Source organism: Meles meles, chromosome 1, assembly GCF_922984935.1.
Source record: "Meles meles chromosome 1, mMelMel3.1 paternal haplotype, whole genome shotgun sequence".
Taxonomy (NCBI): domain Eukaryota; kingdom Metazoa; phylum Chordata; class Mammalia; order Carnivora; family Mustelidae; genus Meles; species Meles meles.
The window spans coordinates 199,916,088-199,944,049 of NC_060066.1; the positions used below are offsets into that span (position 1 = coordinate 199,916,088).

At 51.2% G+C, this 27,962-nt stretch overlaps 1 protein-coding gene across 1 annotated transcript in view; it reads left to right on the forward strand.

Moving 5' to 3' along the window:
* The first annotated feature begins 577 nt into the window (after positions 1-577).
* ASAP3 (ArfGAP with SH3 domain, ankyrin repeat and PH domain 3) overlaps positions 578-27,962 on the forward strand; it is a 47,858-nt gene continuing 20,473 nt past the window's right edge. The window contains 3 exon segments of the mRNA XM_046024055.1: positions 578-835; positions 25,837-25,909; positions 26,001-26,146. Coding sequence (XP_045880011.1) covers positions 707-835; positions 25,837-25,909; positions 26,001-26,146 — 348 coding nt within the window. The 5' untranslated portion in view covers positions 578-706.

The window sequence follows — 27,962 nt, forward strand, 5'->3', positions numbered from 1 at the left end:
GCAGAGAAGCTCGCAGGCAGGCCGGGGCGGCGCAGTCGGGACGGAGCTCTCTGGGGCTGGGCGGGCTGGAAACCCCGCAGGGGAGCCCTGCGAGGGGCGGGGGGCGGAGCAGGGCGTCCCGGGCAGAGCTCTCAGGGGTTGGGAGGCCTAGGGGCGGAGCCGAGGAGCCCGGTGAGGTCTAGAGCTCCCGGGCTCCGAGTCCTGGTGGCGGGGGCGGGTGAGTCAGGGGCGGAGCTCTCAGGGGATGGGCGGCCTGGGGGCGGGGCCGAGGAGGCCGGTGAGGGGCGGAGCTCCCGGGTTCGGCGGCTTGGTGGCCCCGGAGGAGTCCGACGGAGAGCAGGGGGCGGGCAGTCAGTCAGGGGCGGAGCTCTCAGGCTGGGAGGCCTGGGGGTGGGGCTAGGGAGCTCCGCGAGGGGCCTGGCCCTGGCTGTCCTGGCTAAGGGTGGGGGGGGGGGGGGAAGGCTGGAAGGCCGGGGGCGGGGCCTAAAGGCGGGCGGGGTGGGGAAGCTCTAGGCTCCCGGGACGCCAGGGAACGCGGCTGTGCTGGGCTAGGGCAGTGGAGGGGGCGGGGCGGGGCGGAGGGGGCGGGGCGGCGCGGAGGCCCCGACGGCGCTCGCGGTGGGCTGTGAGGCCAGCCCAGTTCCGTGCAGCGAGCGCCCCCCGCGCCCCGCTCCGGCAGTCCCGGCGCCCCCGCCCCGCGCCCGCCATGCCCGAGCAGCTCAGCGTCGCCGAGTTCCTGGCCGTCACCGCGGAGGACCTCAGCTCCCCGGCCGGGGCCGCTGCCTTTGCCGCCAAGATGCCCCGGTGCCGGGGGGCAGCGCTGGCGCGGGAGGAGGTGAGAGGGCCGAGGCGGGAGGGGTCGGGGGTCCCGGCAGGGCCTCGCTTTGACCTTCACGGTCGTGACCGTGATGGCTCTTACCGCGCCCCAGAAACCTGACTCCTCTCTAGATCTGTGAGAACCGAGTGCATCTCAAACATCAGCGACCTCACTGTCGAGTCCGGAGGGCCCGAGGGACTTTTTGTGCGGCGGCGGGGGGAGGCTTGAGGTCATCTCGATGACAGGCTTCACAGGTCGGGGTCATAACCCTAGTGCTCGTGTTGACCAGCCCGGTCGCATGCATGTGTGCTCAGCGCCTCACTGCATCTCTTTGGGTTTTCGTCTTCGGAGCCCCACGAGTTTGCTCCCCAAGTCACTCCCCTCCTGGAAAACAGGCCTTCCCGCCTCAGTCCTGAACTTACTTCTCCGCAGCTTCAGGGAGGCCCCCTCCCCCTGGCTGCGGGTTCTGAGATTTGGCCGGCGCTTGTGGAATGAATGCGAATGAGAAGGCGCCAGGAGCCGGGGTTCACCTTGGCCAGGCTGTTGGCAAGTTTGTAGTCTCCCCTCCCCTCCCCTTTTCTCTTTGTCTTTCCCAGCAATGCGTCCCAGGCCTTTTCTTTCGCCCTTGCAGGCTGCCCCACCCCATTCCCTTCTGCACTGGAGTTCATTCCTACCCCCCACCCCTACGGACCTGCTGCACGCTCGAGGGGGGGGGGCGCTCCTCTGCCCGGACTGTTCTAGCGCATTGGGTCAAGGGAGAATAATAGGGTTGTGCACCTCCCTTTCAGAGGATGCCCCGAATTTGGTGGCATTTTTGACTTTAGCAGGAGCTCTCATCTCCAGCCTTCACCATGAGAGTCTTGAGCGCCCACTGTGTGGCAAATAAAAAGCTCAATAGTTCAAAATACTCTGGACCAGTGTCTTGAGGAGTATCTCCTTCTCCTCCTCTCCCTGGCAGGCTGAACCCCCATCCCAGAGTCTGTGCATCTCTCTGTAGGGGTGTTAGAGGGGTGTGGGAAGAGCATTGACTTTGCGAGAGGCAGAGCTGTGTTCATATCTGGCCCTGCAGTTTGCCAACTGTGTGAGCTTGGGTGTATGACCTGATCTGTTTGAGCCTCACATTTGGGATCTATAAAATGGGATAATAATGTTTACCTCACAGGGCTATGGTATTATATGAGTCAGTGTGAGTAAAGCATGCATCTTTATAAATGGAATGATTATCAGGTTAATTGATGGACCTTTTTAGACGGTGACTGGTTCTCTTTTGTCCTCATTTCTCTCACAGAGCCTAGCCTAGTGCATTGCACATAGTAGGGTTACAGGCTTTCATTAAAATAAGAAGCAGCCGTGGCCCCTGAATGGCTTAGTGGGTTAAAGCCTCTGCCTTCAGTTCAGGTCATGATCTCAGGGTCCTGGGATCGAGCCCCACATCGGGCTGTCTGCTCAGCAGTGAGCCTGCTTCCTCCTCTCTCCCTCTCTGTCTGCCTCTCTGCCTACTTGTGATCTCTGTCTGTCAAATAAGTAAATAAAATCTTAAAAAAAAAAAAAAAGAAGACGCAGCCAATGACCTTTCGGCCTCTTTCCTCAGGCAGAACCAGTAACTTGAAGTCCCCGCACTATGAATGTGGATTCTGTGTTTCTGGGAGGTTCACAGGGCAACTGTTGTCCTGATGGGAGAGTGCTGCCAGAGATTCATCTTCATGGCTTCACATTCCTTGACCTGGAAGAGTTCAGTGCCACTGGCATGATTAGGGCTTTCACAGTTCACCCTCCTCTCTGGGTTGTTCATTAAAATGTTAAATCAGATCAGGAGCAGGAGAAGGGACTGTACTATGAACCTTTCTCCAGGGACAGAAATGCCCATTTATCCTGTGCATCTGGCCTTGCCTGGGTTGTTGTGTGTTAGTACTTGTGTGTGCTGGAGAATGAGCATGGGTGGGAGGGAGTATGGGGGAGCTGCCCCTTGGAAGGGGTCTAGTGCCCCAGTTCAGGCCACACAAAAATCCAGCCTCGTTTGCCTTCAGGACTTTGGTTTGGTCCGTGTGACAGTTTGTTTTCGCAGCAGAAAGCCTGTGGCACCCAAACAGCTTTCCTCTTCAGTGTTTTAGTATCCGAAAAGTTAGCATCTGACCTTTGGATTGGACTTTCCTGAGGTTTCCTGTTTGATTTTGCATTCATGTTTATATTTACATGCAGTTTGATGCTGGCATGCGCCCACTCCTCTACCCCCCAACTCCCCCCCCCACCCCCGCTCCACCATACCCCCATTCTGGGCATGACTAACCCACCCCCTGGCTTGAGGCTCCATTTGGCTGAATTAAAATGCGACAGATTCTTAAAGCACGCCTTCCAGTCCCCTGTGGCTTCCCCAGGAATAACTAGAGACACTGTCCTAGGACTTGCAGGACTCTTTTGCAGTCTTACTAGGAAGGACCCTTGGCAGGCCACTGAACTAGAGTGTCAGCATTCAGCAGCCATTTAAGATAAAGATCACCTAGGAACTCTCATGTAAGTTGGGGAAACTGATGCCCAGAAAGTACAAGAGACTGGTCCGAGCTCCTTCCTCTGGGTAATAGAAGAATTGGCATTGCCACCCAAATATTCTAATCCCTGGTCCTATTCTATTTCCTTCCAAAGTCCAAATGTCTGTTCTCCCTATGTAACTTCTCTGAACCTCAGTTATTCTACCCTTAAAATGGGTCTAATAATCCTTCCTTGCTTTCCTCTCTAGGTTGTTAAAGTTTTGGGTTTGTTTTTTTTTTAAGATTTTTATTTATGTATTTGACAGAGAAAGACACAGCAAGAGAGGGAACACAGGGGTGGGGGGGGCGGAGGGAGAAGCAGGCGTCCCGTTGAACAGCCCCGCCCAATGTGGGGCTAGATCCCAGGATCCTGGGATCATGACTTGAGCTGAAGGCAGACGCTTAACAACTAAGCCACCCACGCATCCTAAAGTTTTTTGTTTTTAATTGTGAAACACTGTACAAATGTGAGGGAATATTAAGACAAATAAATCATTCTGTCAACCACCTCTTTCCTGTTCTGGGCCCCTTTACAGTCATCATCTTACTGGTGGTAGTCACAAGAACACCGGTGAAAATGGACCCAAGAAGGTTAAGGAAGTCACCTAGTGTCACACAGTGGCTATATACTCTAAGTATATCTTTATCCAGTTCTCCATGCCATCTCTGGGCCAGGCACCAAGGATGTAGAGATGCTGCTCTGGTTGATGGCTGGTTGGGAGACATGCCTATCTTAGGGAGACGAGTAGGAATCCCAGGAGTCTGTTCTGAGTGCCTAGAGAGAAGTACAGAAGGGTGCCATAAGAGGTCAGTGGAGTTGGGGGGAGAGAACAGTGAGGATTAGTGCAGTCATGGAGAGCTTCCTGGAAGAGGTTACTGCCAGATGGGTCTTGAGAAATGGAGGAACTCCATCATTCAGTGGAGAGGGTAAGTGAGTGAATTTGGAGATGCGGGAAGAGAGCATATACAAGGACTCAGTAAACTATTTTGACCGGTGCTAAGAATTCATGCTGTATTGTGCGTCTCAAACTACTACTGAGTGTGTATCTCCTGCTAGGTGTTAGATAAAGCAGTCTTCCACAAACAGGAGATCTTCGAAGGCTTGTGTCTCATATATTTATTTTGAAGGTCAATGAAATTTTAATTGCACAAAGAACATGATAATTTTTTATTAAGTTTTAAATTTTAATTCCTACATAGTTAACATAAAGTGGTATAAGGACATAATCATTTATAATTAAAACATATAAAAACATAACAGAAAAAGCAGAATTCATCTCTGATCATGCTTCACAATCCTTATTCTCTCCCTGGAGGTATTTACTATAGATATGTGTGTGTTTCCCAACGTATGACCTCAAAGAAAATACATTATCGCAAGGGGGTGGTAATTAGGAGGAATGTTTACCTCGATTTGTATCATGTTCTATATCACATAGTTGACGTTTTATTGGAGTCAGATTTGTCTTGTCCTTTGTGACTTTGCTTTTTTTTTTTAAATCTTGTTTTAGAAAGAACTTTGTTGCTAATACTCTTGTGACTTCTATATTCTGCTCTATCGTGTATCTTTATTTGTTTTACAAAAAATAATAAAAATTATGTAATCTTTGAGGTTGTTTGCAAGAAACATAAGCCCTCTCAAGCTGCTGATGTTGAAGGGAAACTCGTTTTAGGGAATTAGAGGTGCCTCAGGGGACTGAAGCGTGGTTAAGTAATAGTAGACCACATCACGGCCTCACTTGAGGCTGGGAAGTCGTCAGGAACAAAAGGAACTGCTTCATCATTCTGGCTGCCCCACCTGTGCTTCTTTCTGCACATCTGCTCACTTGTCATCACACAGGCCCCAGAAGGTATCACATAGTCGTCTGGGGAAGAAGGCCACTTCAGCCCCCATATCCCCGTGACCTCACGTGTCTGAAGGTAGCCACGCTGGCCTTGTGTCCCACTTCCTGGTTCCTGGTGGAGAGGTTGATGGCCTGCCTCGGCTTCTGGATTGGTTCTAGAAAATGGGATTTCCACCCCTGGTTTCACGTGGCTACGGAGACCTGTGCTGTGGGAGGGAACACTTCCCAGAGAAGAGGGGCAGAGCTTGGAAAGTCCCCACCCCTCCTATGCACAATTGAGGATCCAGGGAGAGGCACAGTTCTCATCCTGTTTTCTTTTTTTTTTTTGCTATTTTTTTTAAAATATTTTATTTATTTATTTGACACAGAGAGAGAGAGAGATCACAAGTAGAGCAGCAGGCAGAGAGAGAAGGGGAAGCAGGCTCCCTGCGGAGCAGAGAGCCCGATGTGGGGCTCGATCCCAGGACCCTGAGATCATGACCTGAGCCGAAGGCAGCGGCTTAACCCACTGAGCCACCCAGGCGCCCCCTCATCCTGTTTTCTGCCTACTTGGCTATCCAGGTGTTAGGTGGACCCCAGTTTTAAAAGCTAAGGTTTAGTGGAATTAAAAAGATGGAGAGCTAGGGGCGTCTGGGTGGCTCGGTTGGTTGGGCCACCGGCTCTTGATCTCAGATTGGATTTTGATCTCAGTGTTGTGAGTTCAGGCCCTGAGTTGGGATCTGTGTTGGGCGTGGAGCCTACTTTAAAAAAAAGATGGAAAACTAGAGGGTATAGCCTGACTTGGAAGGCCATGACTGCCAAATTCATTACTTGGGCTTTTTGCTGGACACGGGGGACCAGTGAACCCAATCATGTTGTCCAAGGAATGGATGAGGCCAGTTCTGCTAAGGGACACAGCAGCCAGCATAGGGCCTTTGGGACTGCTCGGTGCCAGGGCCTGTGTTAGGCACTGGGTGGACACATTGCTTATTAAAAGAAATAGAGGCCTTGCTCCATTGCGCTTTCAAATCTTCTGGGGAGGACAGCTAGTAAACAGATTAACAAAGTAGGTAATTGCATGTTGTGATGAATGGCATGAAGGCTCTCCTCCTGGTCAAGGCCTTCCCTGGAGCTTGGTCCTGGGCCCTCATTTCTTTGCGTGCTAGCCCCTCCCCAGGCAATCTCATTCACGCCCTCAGCTTTGGTCCTCTCTCATCTTTAAGCGACTCACTCACACATTGGTATATCCAGCCCAGACCCTCATGTTCAACTGCTTGCTTGGCCATTTCACTTAGACATCTCAACGTGTCCAAAAACCACACTTGTGACTTCCTACACAGGCTGGCCTTTCCAGGGTCCCCTTCTCCGGGAGCGGTACCTCCCTCCGTACTGTTACACCAGCCAGAAACCTCGTACCACCACATGCATCTTGCATCGTCAAGGGTCACCTGTTCTGTAAACATCTCCGCAGCCTACCCACTTCTCTACATCCCCACCCTGGTCCAGACCACCATCACCTCTTCCCTGGCGCTCCTAACTTGTTTCTCTGCTTTTATTGTAGCCCAGTTTCCCCTAATAGCACTGCATGTCTCTCCTTTGCGGCACACATCAGAGATATATTTTGTATTTATTTATATAATGATGTTATTAAAATCTGATTTCTCACTAGATTTTGAGTTCCATGAGAATAGAATCTAATCTCACCCCTGTACCCCTGGTATTTACCATAACACCATAGTGGGTGCTCAGAAAATATTGGTTGGATCACGAATAAATAAAAGAAGAAAACTAAAAAGGAGCATACTAGAGAATAGTGGTGTGAGGGTGTTCCAGATCGGGGGAACAGCTTAAGCAAAGGCCCTGAGGCAGTAAAGAACCTAAAGCATCTGTGACACTGAAAGGAGGCCAGAGGGACAGCAGCATAGTGATGAGGTGTTGGAAGACCAAGACCGGATGAGTTTGGGAAGGCAGGCAGGGGCTAGATCACATTCAAGCTTGTAGGCCCTAGCAGCAGGTTTGGATTTTATCTATTTTGTAAGCAAGCAGCATAATCCAGTTTCCATTCTAGAAAGATCATATCAGCTGCCTTGTGGAGATGAGATAAGAGGGAGCAGGAGAAAACCCAAGGACGCTGTTACAGCTGTTCATGGAAGAGAATGATGGAAGTGTGACTAGGGCTGTGATTGGTGGAGGAGAGAAGTGGACAGATTCTAGAAGGATTTTGTAAGTAGTAACTAACATCAAGACTTGTTGACGGAGTGCATGTGGGGGAGTGGTCAAGAAAGGCTCCCAGATTCCTAAGGAAGAATGCCATTTACCCTTTTCTAGGAAGGAGAAATCTAGGGGAGAAACAGGTTTGGGGAAAAGTCAGGAATCCTGTTTGTACAACCTTATAGGTCTTTGAGATACCCAAGTGGAGAGGTCAAGATGGCGTTTGGGTATGTGAGTTTATTTCGGATATATGAGTCTGGAGATGAAAGGAGTGGGAGAGAGTTGTCAGAGTTGAGATAGTGGGTTTTGAACTTGGATCTGTGTAAGAATCACCTGCTGGCCTTCGCAGAGAGTCTAACTCAGTAGCTGTGTCTTTCTTAGGCCTCTTATTGCAAGCGACAGAAACCAGCCTGAGCTGCTTCACACAAAAAAGCAGTTCACGGAAAGGGAATATTCAGTAGGTCACACAGTTTCTGGGAAGCTGGAGAGCTGGGGTGAGGTGGCAGCCAGGATCTCAGCCAAAATCACTCCGCTGAGCCAGTTTGGCAAGGACACTGCGTTAAGTGCCACAGCTCGTTGCTGCCACTGTCCTTGGAGACAGGGCTCCTTCGTGGCTCTCGTCGTCAGTAGGAGAACAGATCTTCCCTCTCCGCTCCCAACTCGGAGTCTGCAGCGAGTGCCTGCTCCGCCAAGCCCAGCTCACACCTGGACCCTAGCTGCAAGGGAGTCTGGAACAGCAAGAACTTGGACTTCGCAGCTTTTGCCAGAGGCAAGCTCTGCCAGGACTTGCACTGCAAGTAGTTTCGTAGATGAAAGAAGACTCACAAGCTGACCCGCAAAAAGTGGCAAGCGTCCCTGGCTGGTTTGCTGGCAGGCAGGAGGGTGTGAGAATCTGCATTTTGATCAGCATCCCAGGAGATGCTCATGCAGGCGGTCCATGGACCATGTGGGCTTACATCGCATTAGCTGGTGTTTAAAGCTGAGGGAATGGATGAGATCCCCCAGGGAGAGGAATGAAGAGGGCCCTGGCTCCAAGCTCTGGGAAGCTCCAGGGCCAAGAGTTTGGGAAGGAAAGAGTAGCTAATGAAGGAGGTTGAGAAGGAGCTGCCAGTGGGGAAGGAGGAAACTCAAGAGGGTGCAGAGCCCCAGAAAACTGGAGAGGAATGTTCTGAGAGGGGAGTCATGCTCAGCTCAGTCAGATCCTGCCTAGATGTCCAGAGGCAAAAGTAGAAAATGGCAGACACAACGCCTAAGCATGGCAACATAGAGGTCGATGATCAGGTTAGGAGCCGGGCCAGTGCTGGCTTCCCCTCTGTACTGGCCTGGACTGATTGAGGGAGCAGGCTGATGAGAAGTTCTCCTGCGATGAGGAGCTGAGATGGATGATGGCTGGGGACCTAAGCCAAGAGGGTTTTCCAGGATGGCCTTAGAATGTAGTCCTGCCTGAACCCATCTTCTTCCCATACCTGCCTCTGGACCAGGGCAGAGGGTCTTCCCGGAGTGTCTGCCTCGGGCTCAGTCTTGTAGAGTCTCCTCCTCTCTCTAAATTTCAGTCTTCAGTGTTCACTTCCTTGCCTGATGTTTATTTGTTTTGGGCCACTGTGGTGACGCGAGCATGTTTGAGAACAGAAACTGGAACTGCAGGGCATGGCAGAAGGAAAATGCTTTCCCTGAAGGCTGTTTGGTAGTCTAGTCCTCAGACAGATGTTGTTGCTAGAAGATCCCCCCCTTTTTTTTTTCCAAGATCTTTATTTATTTGAAAGAGAGAGAGGGAGCAAGCAAGCAGGGGGAGGACAGGGGGAGAGGGAGAGAGAATCTCAAGCAGATTCCCCACTGAGCATGGAACCCAGTGTGGGGCTTGATCTCATGACCCTGAGATCGTGACCTGAGCCGAAACCAAGAGCCAGACACTCAACCAACTGAATCACCTAGACACACTGCTGGAAGATTCTTTCAATGGGCCTAGTGCCTGGGTCCAGAGCACATGAGGCATTGAGGCCTATGGAGGAATAGTGAGTTCCCCGGGCTCTGCGAACCCTCTGTCCTGGGAACAGTGTAGGGACTGGACCTCACTGGGGTCAGAGTGGGCCTCACTGTGGAGCATACTGGAGGCTGACCTGGGAACAACTGCTAAAGGTTCTCCAACTCAGATGGCGTTTGACCTTGACTGAGCTTTTAAGAACTTCAATTGCCGTGGGTTCTACCTGGACCCACTTTATGAGACTCTCCCAGGGGTGAAGCCTGGGCAAGTGAGGAGTTCAGAAGTTCCCCAGGCGACTGATGAACAGTGGGCTGAAGATGATTGTGGTAAGCCATGGCATACCCCTGTAAGGTTGGGAAGGTAGGTTCTGATGGTACGGAGACCATAAGACAAGGCCCTGTCTGGAAAGGAGAAGGACTTAAGCCCATGGAAAGCTGATGGACAATCCACAGCATACAGGGATGAGGCTGAGGTCTATGTGAGAGTCCAGGGACTGACGTCAGACAAACCTGGGTTTGAATTCCCTTTGGCTGTGTGACCTCAGGAAGATGACTTTACCTTTCTGAGTCTCAGTTTCCCCATCTGTAAATCATGGGCAATGATAACACTGTCATGGGGTTGTTCAAGGGGATTACAGATGAAGCATCTAGCATATCCCTGTCACGTGACAGATGCTTACTTTTTTTTTTTTTTTTAAGATTTTGTTTATTTGTTTGGCAGGCAGAGATCACAAGTAGGCAGAGAGGCAGGCAGAGAGAGAGAGAGGAAGGGAAGCAGGCTGCTCGCTGAGCAGAGAGCCTGATGCGGGGCTCGATCCCAGGACCCTGAGACCATGACCTGAGCCAAAGGCGGAGGCTTAACCCACTGAGCCACCCAGGTGCCCTGATACTTAACTTTTTTAAAAGTCCCTTTTACTAAAAGCACAATTACCCCCCTGCACATAGGATAGCTAAAGAGATCAGGAGGCACACAGGGAAAATGAGATCATTGCAAACAGGGTTTATGAGTGAGCACTCAAATTGTCTGCAACGTCCTGGCACCAGAGCCAAAAGAGGACTCTTGTGTCCCCTCCGGGTGTCCAGGAGGGAAGAGCCCAGCCCAGTTCTGGACAAGGCAGGTTCTTCCCTCAGCTCTGCCCTTTGCTGCCTCTCAACCGTTCATTTCTTCAGCAAACATTTACTGAGACTGACTGCACATCCCCTCCCCTGGGTTGCTTTCAGGAGGATTTCTTAAAATCGGGATAAAATTCACCATTTTAACCATTTTAAAGCAGGCAGGTCAGTGGTCCTTATTCACGGTGCTGTACAAATACCACCTCTCACTCCAGAACATCTCCTCACCCCAAAAAGAAATACCGTGTTCCTTAGAGTCCTCCCCGCTGCCCCTCCCCGAGCCCCTGGCCACTCTCTGTCCCTCTGGATTGGCCTGTTCTGAATATTTCATATCAGTGGAATCCTCCAATATGTGGCCTTTCGGGTCTGGCTTCTAGTTAGTGTCATGTTTGCACGGTTCTCCCATGTCATCTGGGTTGCTTTAAAAGCAATAAAAATAGGAACAGCAAACACAGCAGGCAGGGCTGTGCGCACTTCCTGAATCCAATCCCTGTAATCCCCATGAGGAGGTGAAGGCACAGAGAGATGAGCAGCTCAGTAAACAGGGTCGCCAGAAAACGTCCAGGATGCCCATGCAATATCTGGGATATACTTATCCTAAAAAATTATTCATTGATGATCTGAAATTCTAATGTAACTGGATGTCCTGTGTTTATGTTTGCAAAATCTGGGAACTCTACTAGCGTAAGTGGCAGTTCAGAGCCCTTAGGAGGGCCTGTCCTCTCACCCCATGGGTCATGCCTGACATGATTTAGTAGGTCTCAAGTGAGGCTCTGGTACGCTTGCTTTTTGAAGAGCTCCAGGTGATTCTCCTGGCAGCCTGGAGGTGTGGGGACGAGTTCGCTGGGCAGGAGAGCTAGCCTACCACCCTCCCTGTACATAGGGCGCTGGGCTATGGGCTGAAATGCCTGACTGCATTCAGTCCTATGAGGTAGATGCTGTTATTATCCCATTTGACAGATGGGGAAATGAAGGCACTGAGAAACCAAGTCACCTGCTCCAGGTCACCCGGCTAAGACTATGGGAAAGAGAATTTGGACCTCAGAACAGTGTGATGTGAAAGCTGGAGTCCTGAGCTCCTGCTGCTTTTTCTGTGTTCCCATAGGGCCTTGCGAACATTCATCCATTCATTCACAAACGTTTGAGGCTACTCCCGTGGCCCTGTGCTGGGGTCTGTGAATGCAAAGGCAAATGAACCGGTCTTCAGCCCCTGAGGGAAATCAGATGTGTGGTACATAAGGGCCATGAATGCCCGGATAAAAGGTATAAAGGCAGGAGGGATGGGTTCTGCAGGGGTAAGTTCTGTTGAGGCAGGGAGGAAGTAACCTAAGCAGAGTCTGGGAAGACTGAACGGGGGAGGGCCTGTCCAGGCCGCGGGGAGAGCATGAGCAAAGTTTTGGTGGCGGCAACAGCCTGGCGTGTTGAGGAAATTGCAGAGCTGTGTAGGACTGGCATTTATGAGATCCGTGATGGATATCCCGTTGGGTGCAGGGAAGGGACTCATCCAGGCCAGTAAGGGAGCCAGAGAATGGGAGGCGGGGGGCTCTTGGCTCCTCTATTCAGGGAGGGCAGGGCAGGCTGTCTGCAGAGCTGGGTGGAATTCAGGGCTTGGGGCCAGGATTCAGACGGGAATCCGAGGCGATCGGTCCGGCAGAGTTCTCGCTCTCTTCGCTCATCACTCCTAGCAGTCTCCCGAGAAAAATCCCCGCCAGGAAACTTGGGGTTTACAGAGGGCTCAGCTTACGTTGAGGGTGCGGCTCCCTTCCTGCAACCCCTCTTCCTCCCCACTCCCCACCACCCTGCAAGGGGCAGCTGGCGAGGCCTAGCAGCTTCCCTGGCTGGGAAGACAGATGCAGGGGCCCAAGCGAGGGGCCCCCCGGCCAGTCACGGGCTCCAGCCGCGCAGGAAGGAAAACAGCGAGAGGCTGAGGGACCCTGAAATAATAAATGTCAGAGCTGGCAGGAGCCTTCCGCATTCCGCCCAGCCCCTTCGTTCCAGACTCCAGATGGGAGCCGAGGAGTCAGTCTGGGAGGAAAGGAGACTGCGGGAGGTCGCAGCAGGGGGGCGGGTAGAGCTGGGCCCCTGGTCCTGGCTCCCAGGCTCTGCGGTTTAGCTAGGACAGAGGCTACAGGCAGGCAAGGAGAGAGGAGCTGGAAAGAGCCCTGCCCTGCTCCCTGGCACCTCCTTCTGACTCCGCCAGCCTGGACTCTTGGGTCTTGTCGGGGTGGGGGCCTTGTCCGCCCAGATGAAAACCAGTTGGAGACATGCTCTCGCTGGTGCCTGAGGTTCAAGCAGCCTTGCAGGATATGATTAACAGGACTCGGGGTCCCAGAGCATCCCCTAGAAGGGGAGGTAGCACTCATGTCCATCAACTCTAAGGTGCACAGATGGGGAAACTGAGGCACGGGAGGAAGGCACGTGCTCAGAGGGACCCAGAGGGGCTAGTGGCTGAGGCAGGCCTAAAATTCAGTCCCTTTCCCTTCCTTCAGAATGTTTCTGCATTACCTCTCAAGGTGCCTGACATCCACCATTAGAAAAAATATGGTCTCTTTTAATGTTCACAGTCGTGCTGACGGAGGTAACAGGCTCAGCCAGGTGGGATCTCGCTCATGGTTTGATAATGCGAGAAGGCTCTGGAAACTACGGGCTCTGCCCTTCCTGGAGCTGCCTGTGGCACCTGAGCCAGTTGCCTCGTCTATCCCAGCCTCAGTTTCCTCATCTGTAAAATGGGAAGGATAATAACTATCTCGCAGGGCCGCTGAGAAGGACAAATGAGGGAAGCATCAAATGTCTGGCCCAAAGCGATCCCTCCTTGGGAAGGTAGGTGGTTGGATTCACGTTAGTAAGTAGACTCATTCTGGGACTTTGGAGTCTGAGTCCTTCCTGTCGTGTGTGATCGGTTTTGGGTTGGGCCAGGCTGTGTTCCCCATCACCCTGTCATGCCTGTGGGATGCATCTGCGCCCCTTTTTCCCTCTCGGATATGGGTCTGCAGCCAAGCCCTAGAGTTGATCTTTCTACCATCGGAATTTACCATGTCACTCCTCTCTTGTCCAGAGCCCTGCGGGTGCTCCCGGTCACCTGTGGGGTAAAACCTAGGGGTTTGGTTAAAAGAGCCTGACACCCTGGGTCCAAGTTTAAGTTCCACCACCTACTAGTTGTATGAGCCTGGGCAAATGCCAAAACTTCCCTGGGCCTCAGTTTCCTCATCTGTAAAACCTTCTGGGGTCACTGACAGGATTCCATGAAGCGGGACAACGCATGTTCCCTGGGGTAGAGTGCAACTCTTGACCCTGGGGGTGTGAGTTTGAGCCCCACGTTGGGGGTAGAGATGACTTAATAAATAAAAGTTAAAAAAAAAAGTCTGTCGCATGCTCGCCACACAGCCTGGCATACAGTAGTGCTAGAAGCATCTGCTTAGCTCCCACTGTGAGCCTGGTCTCCCCAGGGGGTCATTCTGGGCCCTCTCGGTCCTGAGGACTCACTGTTCACTGTCCTGCCCCTGGCGACGTGCTGCTCCAGGAAGCTCCTGGCTGGTCCCCAGATGTGGGAAGCGTTCCTACCCAGGAACTCTGCCAGGCATCTCTCCTCTCTTAAAGTCGTCGTCCGCCGTCTCACTTCGCTCCACTAATGTCTCCTTGTTTTTCAGGGCCCTGGAGAAGCATCACTTCATCTCAGCGTGGGGTGGGTACCTCTTTGTCTGTGTCCCCACACAGGCTTCTCTCCTGCTCTGGGCTCCCCAAGGGCCTCCGCAGGCCGTGTCCTATCTCCCACACCGGGCATCGGGAGGGCAGGACCCAAGCAGACATCCCTCTCTCCCCAGCACCTGTGCAGGGGCTTGGAAACAGCTAGGCGCTCAGTATGTGTGAATGAGCTCCTACTCTGTGCCAGTGACTCGTTAGAGACCTTACCCCAGCTCCTCCCTCTGTCTCACCGGGTGGAAAGGGGCAGGTTTGCAAAGCTGAACTTCCCCAGCACACACCACTGAGGGTGTGGAGTTGAGCTTGGATTGCCCTGGAGGTGGGATGCTGGAAATACTTCTCAGTCCCACCCTTTCCCTTCCTTGCTGGCCACCCACGAAGGGCCCAGTGGGGCTCCCTGCCTGGCTCTGGATCTGGTGGTTAGACAGGTGGACGAGAAAAAGCAAACTTTAGAGCCTCACATGAGCAGGACAGCTCACGTTTGCATGGGCTACAAACTTCTCTGGTCTAACAGGATTTAATTCTCAGTCGGGGTGACTGGAGCCGCGGTGACTGTCATTCCCGTTTTGCAGGTAGAGAGCCAATGGCTGAGAGACCCTGGCTTAGGATCTCCAAGCTAGTGAGAAATTGGGTCTGGAAAAGACCTGCCTCCACATCCTGTGCTCTTTCCACCATGTGCCCTTTTGTAATCAGGCTGCAGAGCATGGAACCTGCCTCTAGCCAGCAGGTCAGCCTTTACCCCTTCCTGCCTGATCCCTTGCCCTCCACTGGCCCTGCGCCCCAGGCCCCTGACTCCCTCAGGCCAGCTTCTCCAAACCCACTCTTCCATCCCGTTCCCCTTGTGGAAAGCCGTGCCCAGACAGCTATCCACTGAAAAGAATCAGTTCCACGTACTAAGGTGTCAAGGGCTCGTTTCAGTAACTTAGTGCAGTGGTCCCTTACCTTTCTGAATATATGAATCCCTTGTCGGGGCGCCTGGGTGGCTCAGTCAGTTGAGCGTCCAGCTCTTGATCTCAGCTCGGGTCTTGACCTCAGGGTTGTGAGTTCGGGCCCCGTACTGGGCTCCACACCAAAAATGAAGGAAGGGAGGGAGAGGGGGAGGGAGGAAGGAAGGAAGGGCCCCTTGTCTTCTTGTATTAACTCTGTACTGTAGAAATTTTCAAACATACCCAGAAGTAGACTAACCAAATTGTTATTATTTCTTCAATCTTATGTTTCATCAATGAGCCCTCACTTTTTCCTGAATTTATGGAGATTCTGAAATGGTCGCAGGGACAGAACAAAATGATGCACAACCCCCATTTACACGTGACCCAGTCCTGCCCTGACCACACCTCCACCTGCTTCCCTGACTCTCATCTTATTTTGAAGCAAATACCAAAGTTTTGCTTAAATTCAAAAAAATGTTCTAAAAAGCAAAGGAGGGTCCGTGCATCACCTTTTGTCAGTGTGTGTTTTTTTTTTTTAAAGATTTTATCCATTAATTTTGACAGAGAGAGAGATCACAAGTAGGCAGAGAGGCAGGCAGAGAGAGTGAGAGGGAAGCAGGCTCCCTTCAGTGCAGAGAGCCCAACGTGGGACTCGATCCCAGGATCCTGAGATCATGACCCGAGCTGAAGGCAGCGGCCTAAACCACTGAGCCACCCAGGCGCCCTGTGTTTTGCACCTCTTAAATGATGTCTCCTCCGTTGTTTTTGGTTTCGTTTTTTGCAATCCCCTTGTTAAGGAGATCGGTGGCTTTTTCTGTAGTTTCACACGGTCTGTGCTCACTGCTGCATTCCCCAGGCGTGGCTGCACGAGTTTCTCCATCTGCTTTTCCCGTACATTAGTAGTTGGATGTAGAAATGAGAAGCTCTGGGGATTTTTTGTGTGGGTTGGTTTTTTGTTTTTGCATTTTATATATCACTTCATTAAATTTTTTTTAAAAATTACTCTTTTTAGTTATTTATCTATTTATTTGACACAGAGAGAGAGAGACAATGAGAGGGAACACAAGGCTGGGGAGAGAAAGAGGGAGAAGCAGGCTTCCCTCCGAGCAGGGAGCCCGATGCGGGACTCGATCCCAGGACTCTGGGATCATCACCTGAGCCGAAGGCAGATGAACTGAGCCCCCCAGGCGCCCCTCATTAAATGTTTTTTCTTTTTTAAGATGTTTATTTATTTACTGGACAGACAGAGATCACAAGTAGGCAGAGAGACAGGCAAAGAGAGAGGAGGAAGCAGGCTCCCTGTGGAGCAGAGAGCCCAATGCGGGGCTCAATCCCAGGACCCTGGGATCATGACCTGAGCCGAAGGCAGAGACTTTAACCCACTGAGCCACCCAGGCACCCCTCATTAAATGTTTTAAGTATAACTTGGCTTGCTCTTTAAAATGTAGTATTTTAACTTTCACATTTAATATGTAGTATATATAATTTAATCTTCTTTGTGGATATGAAAGCTCAAAGGAGCCAGGATTCTGCCCCCTCACAGAGGGACCTCTTTTTTTTTTTTTTTTTAAGATTTTATTTATTTGACAGACAGAGATCACAAGTAGGCAGAGGCAGGCAGAGAAAGAGAGGAAGGGAAGCAGGCTCCCCGCCAAGCAGAGAGCCCGATATGAGGCTCGATCCCAGGACCCTGGGATCATGACCTGAGCCGAAGGCAGAGACTTTAACCCACTGAGCCACCCAGGCACCCCGAGGGACCTCTTTTTAATGTCAGTTTCATTGGCCTTCCCATGAAGTCATACTTTTAGCATTGCTTGAGAAATTTGGAAAAGGACAAAAAGTTACCATGAATTCAAGAATGCTTATTTATTTATTTGAGAAAGAGAGAGAGAAAGAATGAGAGAGAAAGCATGAGCAGGGAGAGGGAGAAGCAGGCTCCCCGAAGAGCAGGGAGCCCGACATGGGGCTCAGTCCCAGGACCCCAGGATCATGACCTGAGCCGAAGGCAGACGCTTAACTGACCAAGCCACCCAGACGCTCCCCCACCCACCCATGAATTCAAGAATGCTTTTAAAGACTTGTGTCTTATTGATCATAACAGCTGTGTACAGATTTGGAATGTGGTCATGCTAACCTGGGAGACTTTTTAAAATTGGTCTCTGTTGCTTCCTGTAGGTGCAGCTTGGTGGGGCCCAGGTAGGAACTGTGTGGATGTCCAGAGTCTGGAGTCCACAGACTGGAAATGAACTAGAAATGGCATCTCCCAGTTTGGGTCCATGCATCTCTGCTACTTTGTGGCTGTGTGAGCTCAGGCAACTCCCTTCACCTCTCTGAGCCTCACTGATTCTTTGGCCAGATGGGAACAAAAGCAGCAACTGCCTTGTTGGGATGCTGTCCGTCTTACAGGATGGATGTGAAGCTGCTTTAGGAACTGTAAAGCCCTGTAAAAGTGTTGGTTTATATTCTGTCCTTAGTTTGTATTTCCTATGAGACTTGGGGCAAGAAGCTCATCCGACCCTTTGCTCTGCAGTCTGTAGGATGAGGAGGTAATGTTAGATTATCTCTACTATTCTGTGATTTAGTCCTTTGGGAGACAAGATGGAAAATGGTTTTCATCTCCTGTGCCAACTCTGGTTTAATTGGTAGAAGCTACCTGAAGAGTAGTCCTAGCAGAATGATGAACCAAACCTAGGGTCAATGGGAAAAATCCTGAGATGGACTAAGGAGGCCACAAAAGTGATGCCTCTGTGCCATATTATAGTAGTCCAAAGGAGTGAATGTCTAATGGTGAAATTTAATCAGCAACTCCCGAGGCCTTAGCTTTTGCTGCTCTGCTCCCTCTGCTGAGTCGCCATGGTTACCACAGCTGGCACTGGGAAATCACAGGAATGAAGAATGGGTCCTATTGATGAATCCTAATCCAGGAGGGGGGCATGCAAAAGGCCCTTCCAAGCAGGCCAGCTGGGCATGGCCCTAGTGCTGCCATCTATATAGGCTTTGCCTGCAGAGAACACAAATCAGAGCCAGAGCACAGTGTGTGATGGGGGGAGGAATGAGGGGGGAGCACACCGGGGGAGGGAGGGGCATAAAGGGCAGTGCCACCAGCGGGAATTCAGGCTTTGTCTAGGGCCAGACAGGCAAGGCTGCCCAAAGGACTCCAGCTAGTTTTCCAAGTTTAGGCACGTCTCCCCTGCCTCTGCCCGATGCCTGCCCAGGCTCCCGCGTGGAACCATTGACTCTGAGCTTTGAGAGAACGCTGAATGGCCATCGCTACTAAGTCCAATTCCAGTTTGAATCGTGCTCTACTATCTGAAGTCCTTGAATACTTCCAAGTGCTGGGGAGCTCACTCCCTCGAAGGGTCGCTTACTCTTCCTTAGGAACTTCTTCTTCTGAGCTGAAATTTGTTTCTGTCTCCTTAAATTCTACCTCTCAGGCCTGGAAATCCTCCTCTGGTCTAATTTGTACACTCTATGTTCTCTTCAGTAGGATAGCCTGAGGAGTATTTGTCGTTGGGCACCGCTGTCAACCCTGTTGTTTTGGCACAGGTCTCCACCTGCCCTGTCCCTGTTTGAAGGATGGGGAGGGGGTGGTAGAGGTGTTGAGTTGGGGTTCAGATTCAGAGGCAGAGCCAGTCCCCAGATCAAAGAAGCCATGTCACTGAATGTCTAGGGGCAGCTTGGTGGGAGGGACAGACCATCAGCTCTGGATGTGGCCAGACCTGGGTTTCAAGGACGGCTCTGCCACTCTTTGGCATTTATGTGACCTGACCGTCCCTGGACACGCTCCTTCCCCCAGCAGCTTCATCTATAAAATGCCAGTGGTGATGCCTACGTCAGAGGGTGGCTGGAGGGTGACAAGAAACGTGCCTGGCACAGCCCAGGCATTCACGTGTACCATCTTGTCTGCCCAGTGGCGGAGGTTCTGTGTGACTGCCCAGTGGCCCCTGGGGACCTGTCATTCACGGGTCGTGCTGAGCTGGATCATTGCAGGGTGGGGAGAGGATCTTTAATCAGCTCTGGGAAGGTTGAGAAATTCCTAAGCCAGTTCAGTTTAATTCTGGAATAGGTAACATCACTACCTCCCAAACGATAAGCACTTTAAGCACTAAGCACCTTACCTGGGTGAAGTCATTTCGTCTCCCCAACAACCCTTTGTAGTGGAAACTGTTGTCATCCTCATTTCAGGAAAGGGAATGTTGAGGCACAGAGAAGTCACACAGCGAGTACCTAAATGGAGCTGAATTCAAAACCAGGTAGTTTGAGGCCAGCCCCATACGTTTGGCTGTGATGATTTATTGCGTCTCAAGGGTAGAATTAGGGAGCGATTCCCAAACTTTAGCATGCATCAGAGTCATCTGGAGGACTTGTTAGACCAAATTGCTGGGCCCCGCCCCTGGATTTCCTGATTCAGCTGAAGCCCTGCACTTCTGACAAGGTCCCCAGGTGACGCTGATGCTGCTGGTTCAGAGACTCCCCCCGCCCCTTCGAGGATTAAGTAGACCCACCTGCATCCAGAGACTGATTTTGGGTTTTGTTTTGTTTTTTTTTTTCTATCCGGTCCAGCCTCAGACATGGGGAATGAGGACTGATCTGCAGAGGCAGAAAGCAAACCACAGTCAGATTCATACTCCTATTTTCCAGATGCCCCGAGCCTTGGCATGTGCTGCCAGGTCTGTGATCTCTCGTGAGCTTCACCAGGAACTCTGTAGGTTAAGTGGGGAATGAATTTTCTCCCCACATTGTAGTATTTTTCTCCTATTTTAAGCAAGAGGAGATTTGGAGAACTGCTGTGTCAGTGTTCCCCAGGGAGGTCTTTTCAGCAGACTGGGGCTGGAATCTCAGCTTGTGACTCCTCGTCCTATGGTAGCTTCATCACAGGAGTTCTGGAAACCGCGGGGCCTTTCCCCAGATACCTTTCCATCCCCAGACTATGACCAGGATTTTTTCCTTAAAACTATATTTCTTTAGCTTAAGCCTTTGCTGCATTGTATCATAGAGTGTGGATAGATGTTATCAGTCATTTATACCCTGGTGTGAATGGTGTTCAGATTTTTTCTGGAGAAAAGGGTGATGGGGGTGGGTACCTGGGTAACTCAGTCATTAAGCATCTGCCTTTGGCTCAGGTCATGATCCCAGGATCCTGGGATCAAGCCCCGCATCGGGCTCACTGCTCAGCGGAGAGCCTGCTTCTTCCTCTCCCACTCCCCCTGCTTGTGTTCCCTCTCTCGCTGTGTCTCTGTCAAATAAATAAACAAAATCTTAAAAAAAGAAAAGGAGAAAAGGCGATTAGAATTCTCCCCTCTTTGTGCCCACGTCAGGCACTTCCATGTTTATATGTCTGGGAGCCTCTTGAAGGAAGGGGCCGTGCATGGCTAAAACAGGGCACCAGCAGGTCCTTGCTGGAATGAACAAATGAATGCATGAATGAATGAATGAACATACGGACCATGTTCCTCTCCTTTCCCCTTCTTCCCAGAGCCCTCCCTCCTCTAGCGATCCTACCATTATACCGAGCACTCCCCACACCACCTCACAGTGCAGTCTTAGTCCCTTTCCTGCCCATCCCATCCCCATAGTCAAGCATCACAGCTTACAGCTTTCCCTGTTCCTTTTAAGCAGATGCGATTCTGCTTCCCCTGGGCTCCCGGGTGCCTTGTCCACCTTCCATTACTAGCTCTAATTGGATTGAAGGGATCTATTTGCTCGGCTTTCTCCCCTTAGGTACTGATTTCTGGAGAGATGAGACTGTGGCTTTTACACAGGGTGCAAATGCATAGCAGGCACTCAGTAACTAAGATGAATGAATGAATGAGTGAATGAATGGCTGTGTGAACTTCGGTAAGGTCAGGAATGGTATCTTGCCAGAGAGCCATTTCCTGATATATGTCTGACAAGGGCATCGAGTGATAGTTTGTTGGTCTTTTTTTTTCCTTAAAGATTTTGTTTATTTATTTATTTGACAGAGAGAGACGGAACACAGCAGAGGGAGTGGGAGAGGGAGAAGCAGGCTCTCTGGACGTGGGGCTCGATCCCAGGACCCTGAGATCATGACCGGAGCTGAAGGCAGATGCCTAATGGCTGAGCCACCCAGGTGCCCCAGTTTGTTAGTCTTTAGGTGACTTGCCTGCCTGGACCAGCTAGAGCTCCTAGCTTCAGTCCCAATAACAGTGTACCCAGCATAACGTGGCTCATAGAAGACAGACGTGTATTTCTCTTCCGTCTGAAAGAAGTCTGTAGGTGAGTGGTCCAGGGCTGATGGGGTGGCTCCCCAGTTACCCGGGACAAGGCCACTACTTTGTCTTCCACCATCTGCAGCACATGGCTTCTGCCTTACGGTCCAAGATGGCTGCCTGAGCTCTAGACATCACACATGCATTCTCGCCAGGAGAACGGTATGACAGAGGGTTACCCCTCCCTTTCTTCCTTTTCCTTCTTTCTTCCTTCCTTCCTTTATTTTTTTTTTAAAGAGAGAGAGTGCAGGTGGAATGGAGGGGCAGAGGGAGAAGAAGAGAGAGAATCTCAAGCAGGCTCCATGGTCAGCATGGAACCTGACATGGGACTTGATCTCAAGACCCTGAGATCATGACCTGAGCAGAAATCAAGAGTCCGATACTTAAAAGACTGAGCCACCCAGACACTCCCCCACTTAAAAAAAAAAAAAAAAAAAAAAAAAACTTTATATTTTAGAGCACTTTTAGGGACGCCTCTGTGGCTCAGTTGATTGAGCATCTGCCTTTGGCTCAGGTCACAATTGTGGGGTCCCGGAATCAAGTCCCACGTCAGGCTGCCTGCTCACCAGGGAGCCTGCTTCTCCCTCTGCTTGTGCTCTCTCTCTGACAAATAAATAAATAAAATCTTAAAAAAAAGTTAAGGAAGTACAGATTTCTCATATATCTCCTACTCCACAGACAACCTCCCTCACTGTCACTGGCCCACACCAGAGTGGCCCCTTTGTTAGTATCCGTGAACCGACATGGACATGTCATTGTCACCCCAGATCTGTAGCTAAGTTAGGTTCACTTTCGGTGGTGTACGTTCTTTGAGTTTTGACCAGTGCCTAGTGACATGTGTCCACTCTCGGCATCGGGCAGGAGAGTGCGACGGCTCTAAAAACCCTTCGTGCGTCACCTGTTTATCCCGCCCTCCGCTGGCGACCCCTGATCTTTTTATCGTGTCCATTCTTTAGCCTCTTCCAGAGTGTCACATAATGGGAAGCAGACGCTATGCCACCTTTTCAGCTGGGTTTCTTTCACACAGTGATATCCACATTTTGTGAAAGATTTTATTTTTAAGTAACCTCTCCACCCAAAGTGGGGCTCAGACCCACAACCCCAAGATCAGGAGTCACATGCTCTGCTGGCTGAGCCAGCCAGGTGCCCCCCCCCCCCCCGAAATACACACTCAAGTTTCCTTCATGTATTTTGTGACTCGCTAACTCACTTCTTTTTAATGCTAAGTAAGATTCCCTTGTCTTCCAAGTTTTAGCAGTTAGGAATAAAGCTGCTATAAACATCCATGGGCGTGTTTTTATGTGGGAACAGGTTGTCAGTTCATTTGGGTAAATACCGAGGAGTGCAATTGCTGGATCAGATGCTAAGAGTATGTGCAGTTTTGTAACAAGCTGCCAAGCTGTCTAGTGAAGCGCCCGTACCGTTTTCCTTTCCCACCAGCAGCGTCTGAGGGTGCCTGTTGCTCCACAGCCTCATCAGCATTTGGTGTTGTCAGTGTTTTGGATTTTGGCCATTTTAATAGGTAGGTAGTCCCTCCCTTCCTTCTAAGAATACTTCTGGGAGCTAACAAGTGAAATATCCATTAATGACATAGGTCAGCACATAGTCCTATGACTACGTTCAGCTGCAAGGTAAGCTGGAAAGTGTAGCCTGTATTGGGGTGACCGAGTTGCCATCTGAAAAGTCAGCATTCTTTTTTTTTTTTTTTTAAGATTTTATTTATTTGACAGAGAGATCACAACTAGGCAGAGGCAGGCAGAGAAAGGGGGGGAAGCAGGCTCCCCATTGAGCATGGAGCCCAATGCGGGGCTCGATCCCAGGACCCTGAGATCATGACCTGAGCTGAAGGCAGAGGCTTTAACCCACTGAACCATCCAGGCGCCCCAAAAGTCAGCATTCTTAACTGCTAAGGAAGAAGAGAGAATGGACACCGAGAGCCAATCAGCAGGCTCTGCCATGCTGCAGGGAAGAGAGATGCTCTCAAAGGAGCTTAAGCATGAAGGGGTATTTGTTGCTTGCATTCAAGGATATTTCATGAAGACCCAAGGAGCCTCTCGGGGTGCAGAATCTGGAGATTTGCCAGAAACCAGAGGAGCCTTTTTCTTCTGTTTTCTGGGGCACCATGGGTCTCATTTGCTTCTTTGTATACATCTGCTTTGTTCTTTTGTCTTTGCCCACGGTGGGAAAGATGTCCCAGCTTGAGTACTTCAGATGGATTAGCCAACTTCCCAGAGCCCCATTCCACATTCCTTGGAGAGAGAAGCTGTTTGGGCCGGCCTGCATCAGGTGTCACCCTGGTCCGGTCTACTCTGGCTAGAACAAACAAACAAGGTAATAAAGGACCTGCCTCTAGAGGGGAGGAGGGCTGTTTTCCAAGAACAGTATCTTGGCGTGGGGAGATTCCCCCAAAAGTATCTACAGCAGGAACACAGACTCCTCAGGTCCATGTCCCGGGACTTTGCAAAATGTTCATTTAGGTAAACAACTAGTGGATATTTTCTGTGTGCTAGGCACATGGATCTGCCTTTTAGGGAGCTTTCTCCTTTTTTAAAGATTTTATTTTTATGTATTTATTTGAGAGAGAGCGTTGGTGAGGGCAGGGGAGTGACAGAGGGAGAAAGAGAAGCAGACTCCTTGCTGAATGTGGAGCGCAACGCAGGGCTCAATCCCAGGACCCTGAGATCACGCATAACCTGAGCCAAAATTAAGAGTCAGAGGCTTAACTGACCCAGCCACCCAGGCACCCCCTTTCCAGGAGTTTTTAAGTCTCTTTGGAATTCATTCATATCTGTGGTCTGCACTGTCTATTGGAGTAAAGTCAGAGCTCCTTAAATTAATCATGTCTTTGCTCTCCCTGTCAAGTCTCAAGGTGGGGATCAAGGGCTTCGGCGAATGTGTGTTTCCCCCTCTGGGTCTTTGGGAACTATCATGATGTCCTAGTTTTCCCTTCATGTCTTTGTTTCTCTGGTAGTGTCTGAGTTTGTTAGCTGGTTCACATACGGCCTCCTGTTCCCCCATCTCCCTAATTCCTTGACTTTTTTTTCTTCAGCCCTGGGATGGGCCTCCACTGTCCCAACGTCACATGTCCCAAACATGAAATCTGTACTCAGGGAGGAGAATGTTAGCTTTCTAGTCCCTGTAGGAAATGTACTCAGAGTTTGGTGGACCCTTCGAGAGCAGGTACTGATGATGACCATAGGTGCTGTTCTTTGAAGCCACGCTCAGCACAAAGCTAGGCCCTCTCTGTGCATCTCATACATGCGATCTCATAACCCTGAGAGGGAGGCATGATTTCCCCCCATTGTGCAGATAGTTAACCAGGAAGCAACTTGCTGAAGGTCACACAGCATCTGGTCACTAGAGCAGAGCCCTCTCCCTCCCGAGGCTTCCCCCATGCCCAAGGCTTCGGAGAACATTCTACATTGCCCCCCAGCTCTGCCCCGTGTGTGCCCTCCCGAGCGCAATCTTTGGAGAAACCATTCCAAATGTGTTTGTCATGTTGAAGGTAACTCTTTGGAGATAAACTCTGATCCCTTTTTTAGTCACCGGACAAAATAGTTGGGGCTGTGGCGGGAGTGGGGGGATGGGTGTGTGGATGGAGCCCTGAGCTAAAGCAGGGAAGCCCAGCTCTGCGGCTGCCCCACTCTTTGACTCTGGGCCAGGCACTGCCCTCGCCAGGCCTCAGTCTCCTCAGGGGTGGTTCTGTCAGCCTTTCTCAGCCCTGATGTTCTATAATTTCCAGCTCCACCAACATTTCATCAGGGGTCCATGAGGTTGGAGCATCTGCACCCCACTGAAGGAGGAGGTTTGGATCCCTGGCTGAGCCTGCCCCCCTAGGGCCTGTGAGGCCTGCTTCTCCCCATCACATCTCCTGGCCTTCCCCGTCTGTTGTCTGTTCTGCAACCCACAGAGGTTGCCTGGTGCTGTCCCACCAGTTCTTTCCAGTCGGGGTGTAGTGTGGCCCCTTCTGCTTACCGAGCCCGGGATTCGAGGAACAAGCATTCTTCTGTCTGTGTCTTCGAGAATACAGAGATGGGTCTGCGTTCTCTCCTCCGGTCTTTTGCTAAGCACTTTTGGATACATTTGTCAAATCATGAATTCTCTCAGCACTTCCAGGAGCCTGTAGTATCGTCTCCAGTTTGCAGACAAAGCCCCCAAGGCTCGGAGAAGTTAGCAGATCTGTCTAGATCGATACTCTAAGTAGTGCCAGAGTCAGGATTCAGACCCAGGACTGGCGCTCCCCCACGACGCCACGTGCCGTTGAATCGCTGCATTTACTTGGCCTGCATCGGAGTTGGGGAGAAAAGTCTGTAGGTCTTCCTGGAGGGCTGCGACGGATCTCTGGTGTCCTGTGTGGTCTGGGTGGAATAGGGTGGTCTGTTCATGTTTGGAGGAGGGCTGGGGGGCCCGAGGGAAGAAACATTATATGTGTGTTTGGAGGGTGGGATCCTGGAGTCAGGCACCCCTCCCAGCTGAGCGTCCCTGAACTCTGTCTGCATTTGCTTCCAGATGCTGGAAGGGGACCAGGCCATCTTGCAGAGAATAAAGAAGGCTGTGCGGGCGATCCACAGCTCCGGCCTTGGTGAGTGAGTCTGCCTAATGCCCAGACTGGCCAAGCAACTCCTTCCCCAGCCCCAGCATGGAACTCACTCTGCCTTTCCCTACCTCCACAGGCCATGTGGAGAATGAGGAGCAGTACCGAGAGGCCGTAGAGTCCTTAGGCAACAGCCACTTGTCCCAAAACAGTCACGAGCTCTCCACTGGCTTCCTGAACTTGGCCGTGTTCACCCGTGAGGTGGCTGCACTTTTCAAGAACCTGGTGAGGACCTGTTCCTTTCTCAGCCACCCTTAGCCTAGGCTCGGGGTAAATCAAGTGGGCTCATGAACCTCACTGTCCAGGGTTTCCCTGGACCTCAGTCTCCCTTGACCTTGACCAATGACCCAATTCCCTTTCCAGTTCTGACCTCCCTTTTGCATTCTTCTTCTTGTCTGACTTTCCCCCCATGTGCTCTCTCTTCCTCTCTCCCTCCTCTTTCTCTTCTGTGGTGAGGACCCAGCAGCAGAGGAAGGCTCACCGAGGGGAAGAACCCCACAAAGAGAGGACTCCCTGGCGGGGGAGGGAGGTTGGGAGAAGGAAGGGCAGACTCTGGGTTTCTGTCTTTGTGCCGTTGCCTCCTCTGAACCCTGCTAGTCCTCTGCTTTCCCAGCTGCATCTGCCATGTCCTCAAAGCCTGGGACCCACCTCCCCTCAAAAAGCATCTTAGCTCTTGCCCCTGCCCAGTATCCTCAGGTTCTTGCCTAAGGCTTTTTTTTTTTTCCCTGAGACAAGAGCTCTTCCCACAAACAGGCATGGTTCTCAGAGCCTCACGTGGGTTAACCCATTGAATCCTGGAGCACAGCTCTGTGGGTTTGGTTTTACTGTTGTCCCCACTTTATGGGGAGGAAATGAGGGCCTGAGGTCAAGCGACTTGCCCGAGTTCATATTGCAGGATTTGAACCCAGGGTGTCTGGCTCCGGCATCTGAACACAAGCCTGGCTGTAGCCGTTCGGGAAAGCCCATCTCCCTCCAGGCTCCGTGGCTTGTGGACTGGCTGTTGTGGCTCCAGTCCCTCCCTTGCCCAGTCTCTGGTTGTGTCACCTGTGAGAAGCAGTTTGCTTGGTAATGGAGCGCCCAGACCCCAGACTTAGATGCAGGCCTTGAATCCCTTGCTCTGCTGCTCTCTAGGCGTGTGACTCTGGGCAAGTCACTCAGTCGGCCTGGGCCCCTTCTCTAAAACTGGGCTGATCACGGTACCCACCTCGCAGAGCTGTGATGAGGCTCACGCAAGCTAAGTTCCCAGCCCCGAGTAAGCGCTCAGTAAGGGTTTGCTACTCTTGCGTCTGTCATTATTATATCTTTTTGCGTAGCACCGCCTCTCACACTGTCCTCTATGTAGGTGTCTGGTGTTTGAGTTCAACTGAGTTAGTGATTGCTTTTATCTCTCCTCCCCCTGCTTTGGTCAAACTAAGGTTTGCTGAGGGTTTCCTCCATCCTGGGTATTGTACTGGGGGCTGGTGACACAGAAAAGAGTTGGGCTGTGCCTGAGAGAGCCACAGTCTAGTGGGGGAGGCAGGAACTGAGATGTGGGATGACACCAAGACAAACTCAAGAACCCAGCAAGTTGGCTCGGAGGCCCGGTGCTGCCAGAGTTTGGAAAAGGGAAGGTCACGGGGCGCCTGGGTGGCTCAGGCCATTGAGCATCTGACTTCGGCTCAGGTCATGATCTCAGGGTCCTGGGATCGAGCTCTGAGTCAGGCGCCACGCTCAGGGGGGAGTCTGCTTCTCCCTCTGCCTCTCCCCCCACTTGTGTGCGCGCACACTCTCTCTCTCTCTTAAAAAAGTAAATAAAATCTTTAAAAAAAAATTGAAAAGGGAAGATCAGCATAGGCCATGAGTAGGGGCAGTCAGGAAGGCTTCCTGGAGTAGGGGAGACCCAAGCTGTACCTTAAAAGGCAAGCTGAAATATCAGACAGGCAGTTGGGGCTGCCAGATGATAGAGATTCTATTCAGAATAGGATTTTTTTTTTTAAACTAGAATTTTTTATTTTTTTAAAAGATTTTATTTATTTATTTGACAGACAGAGATCACAAGTAG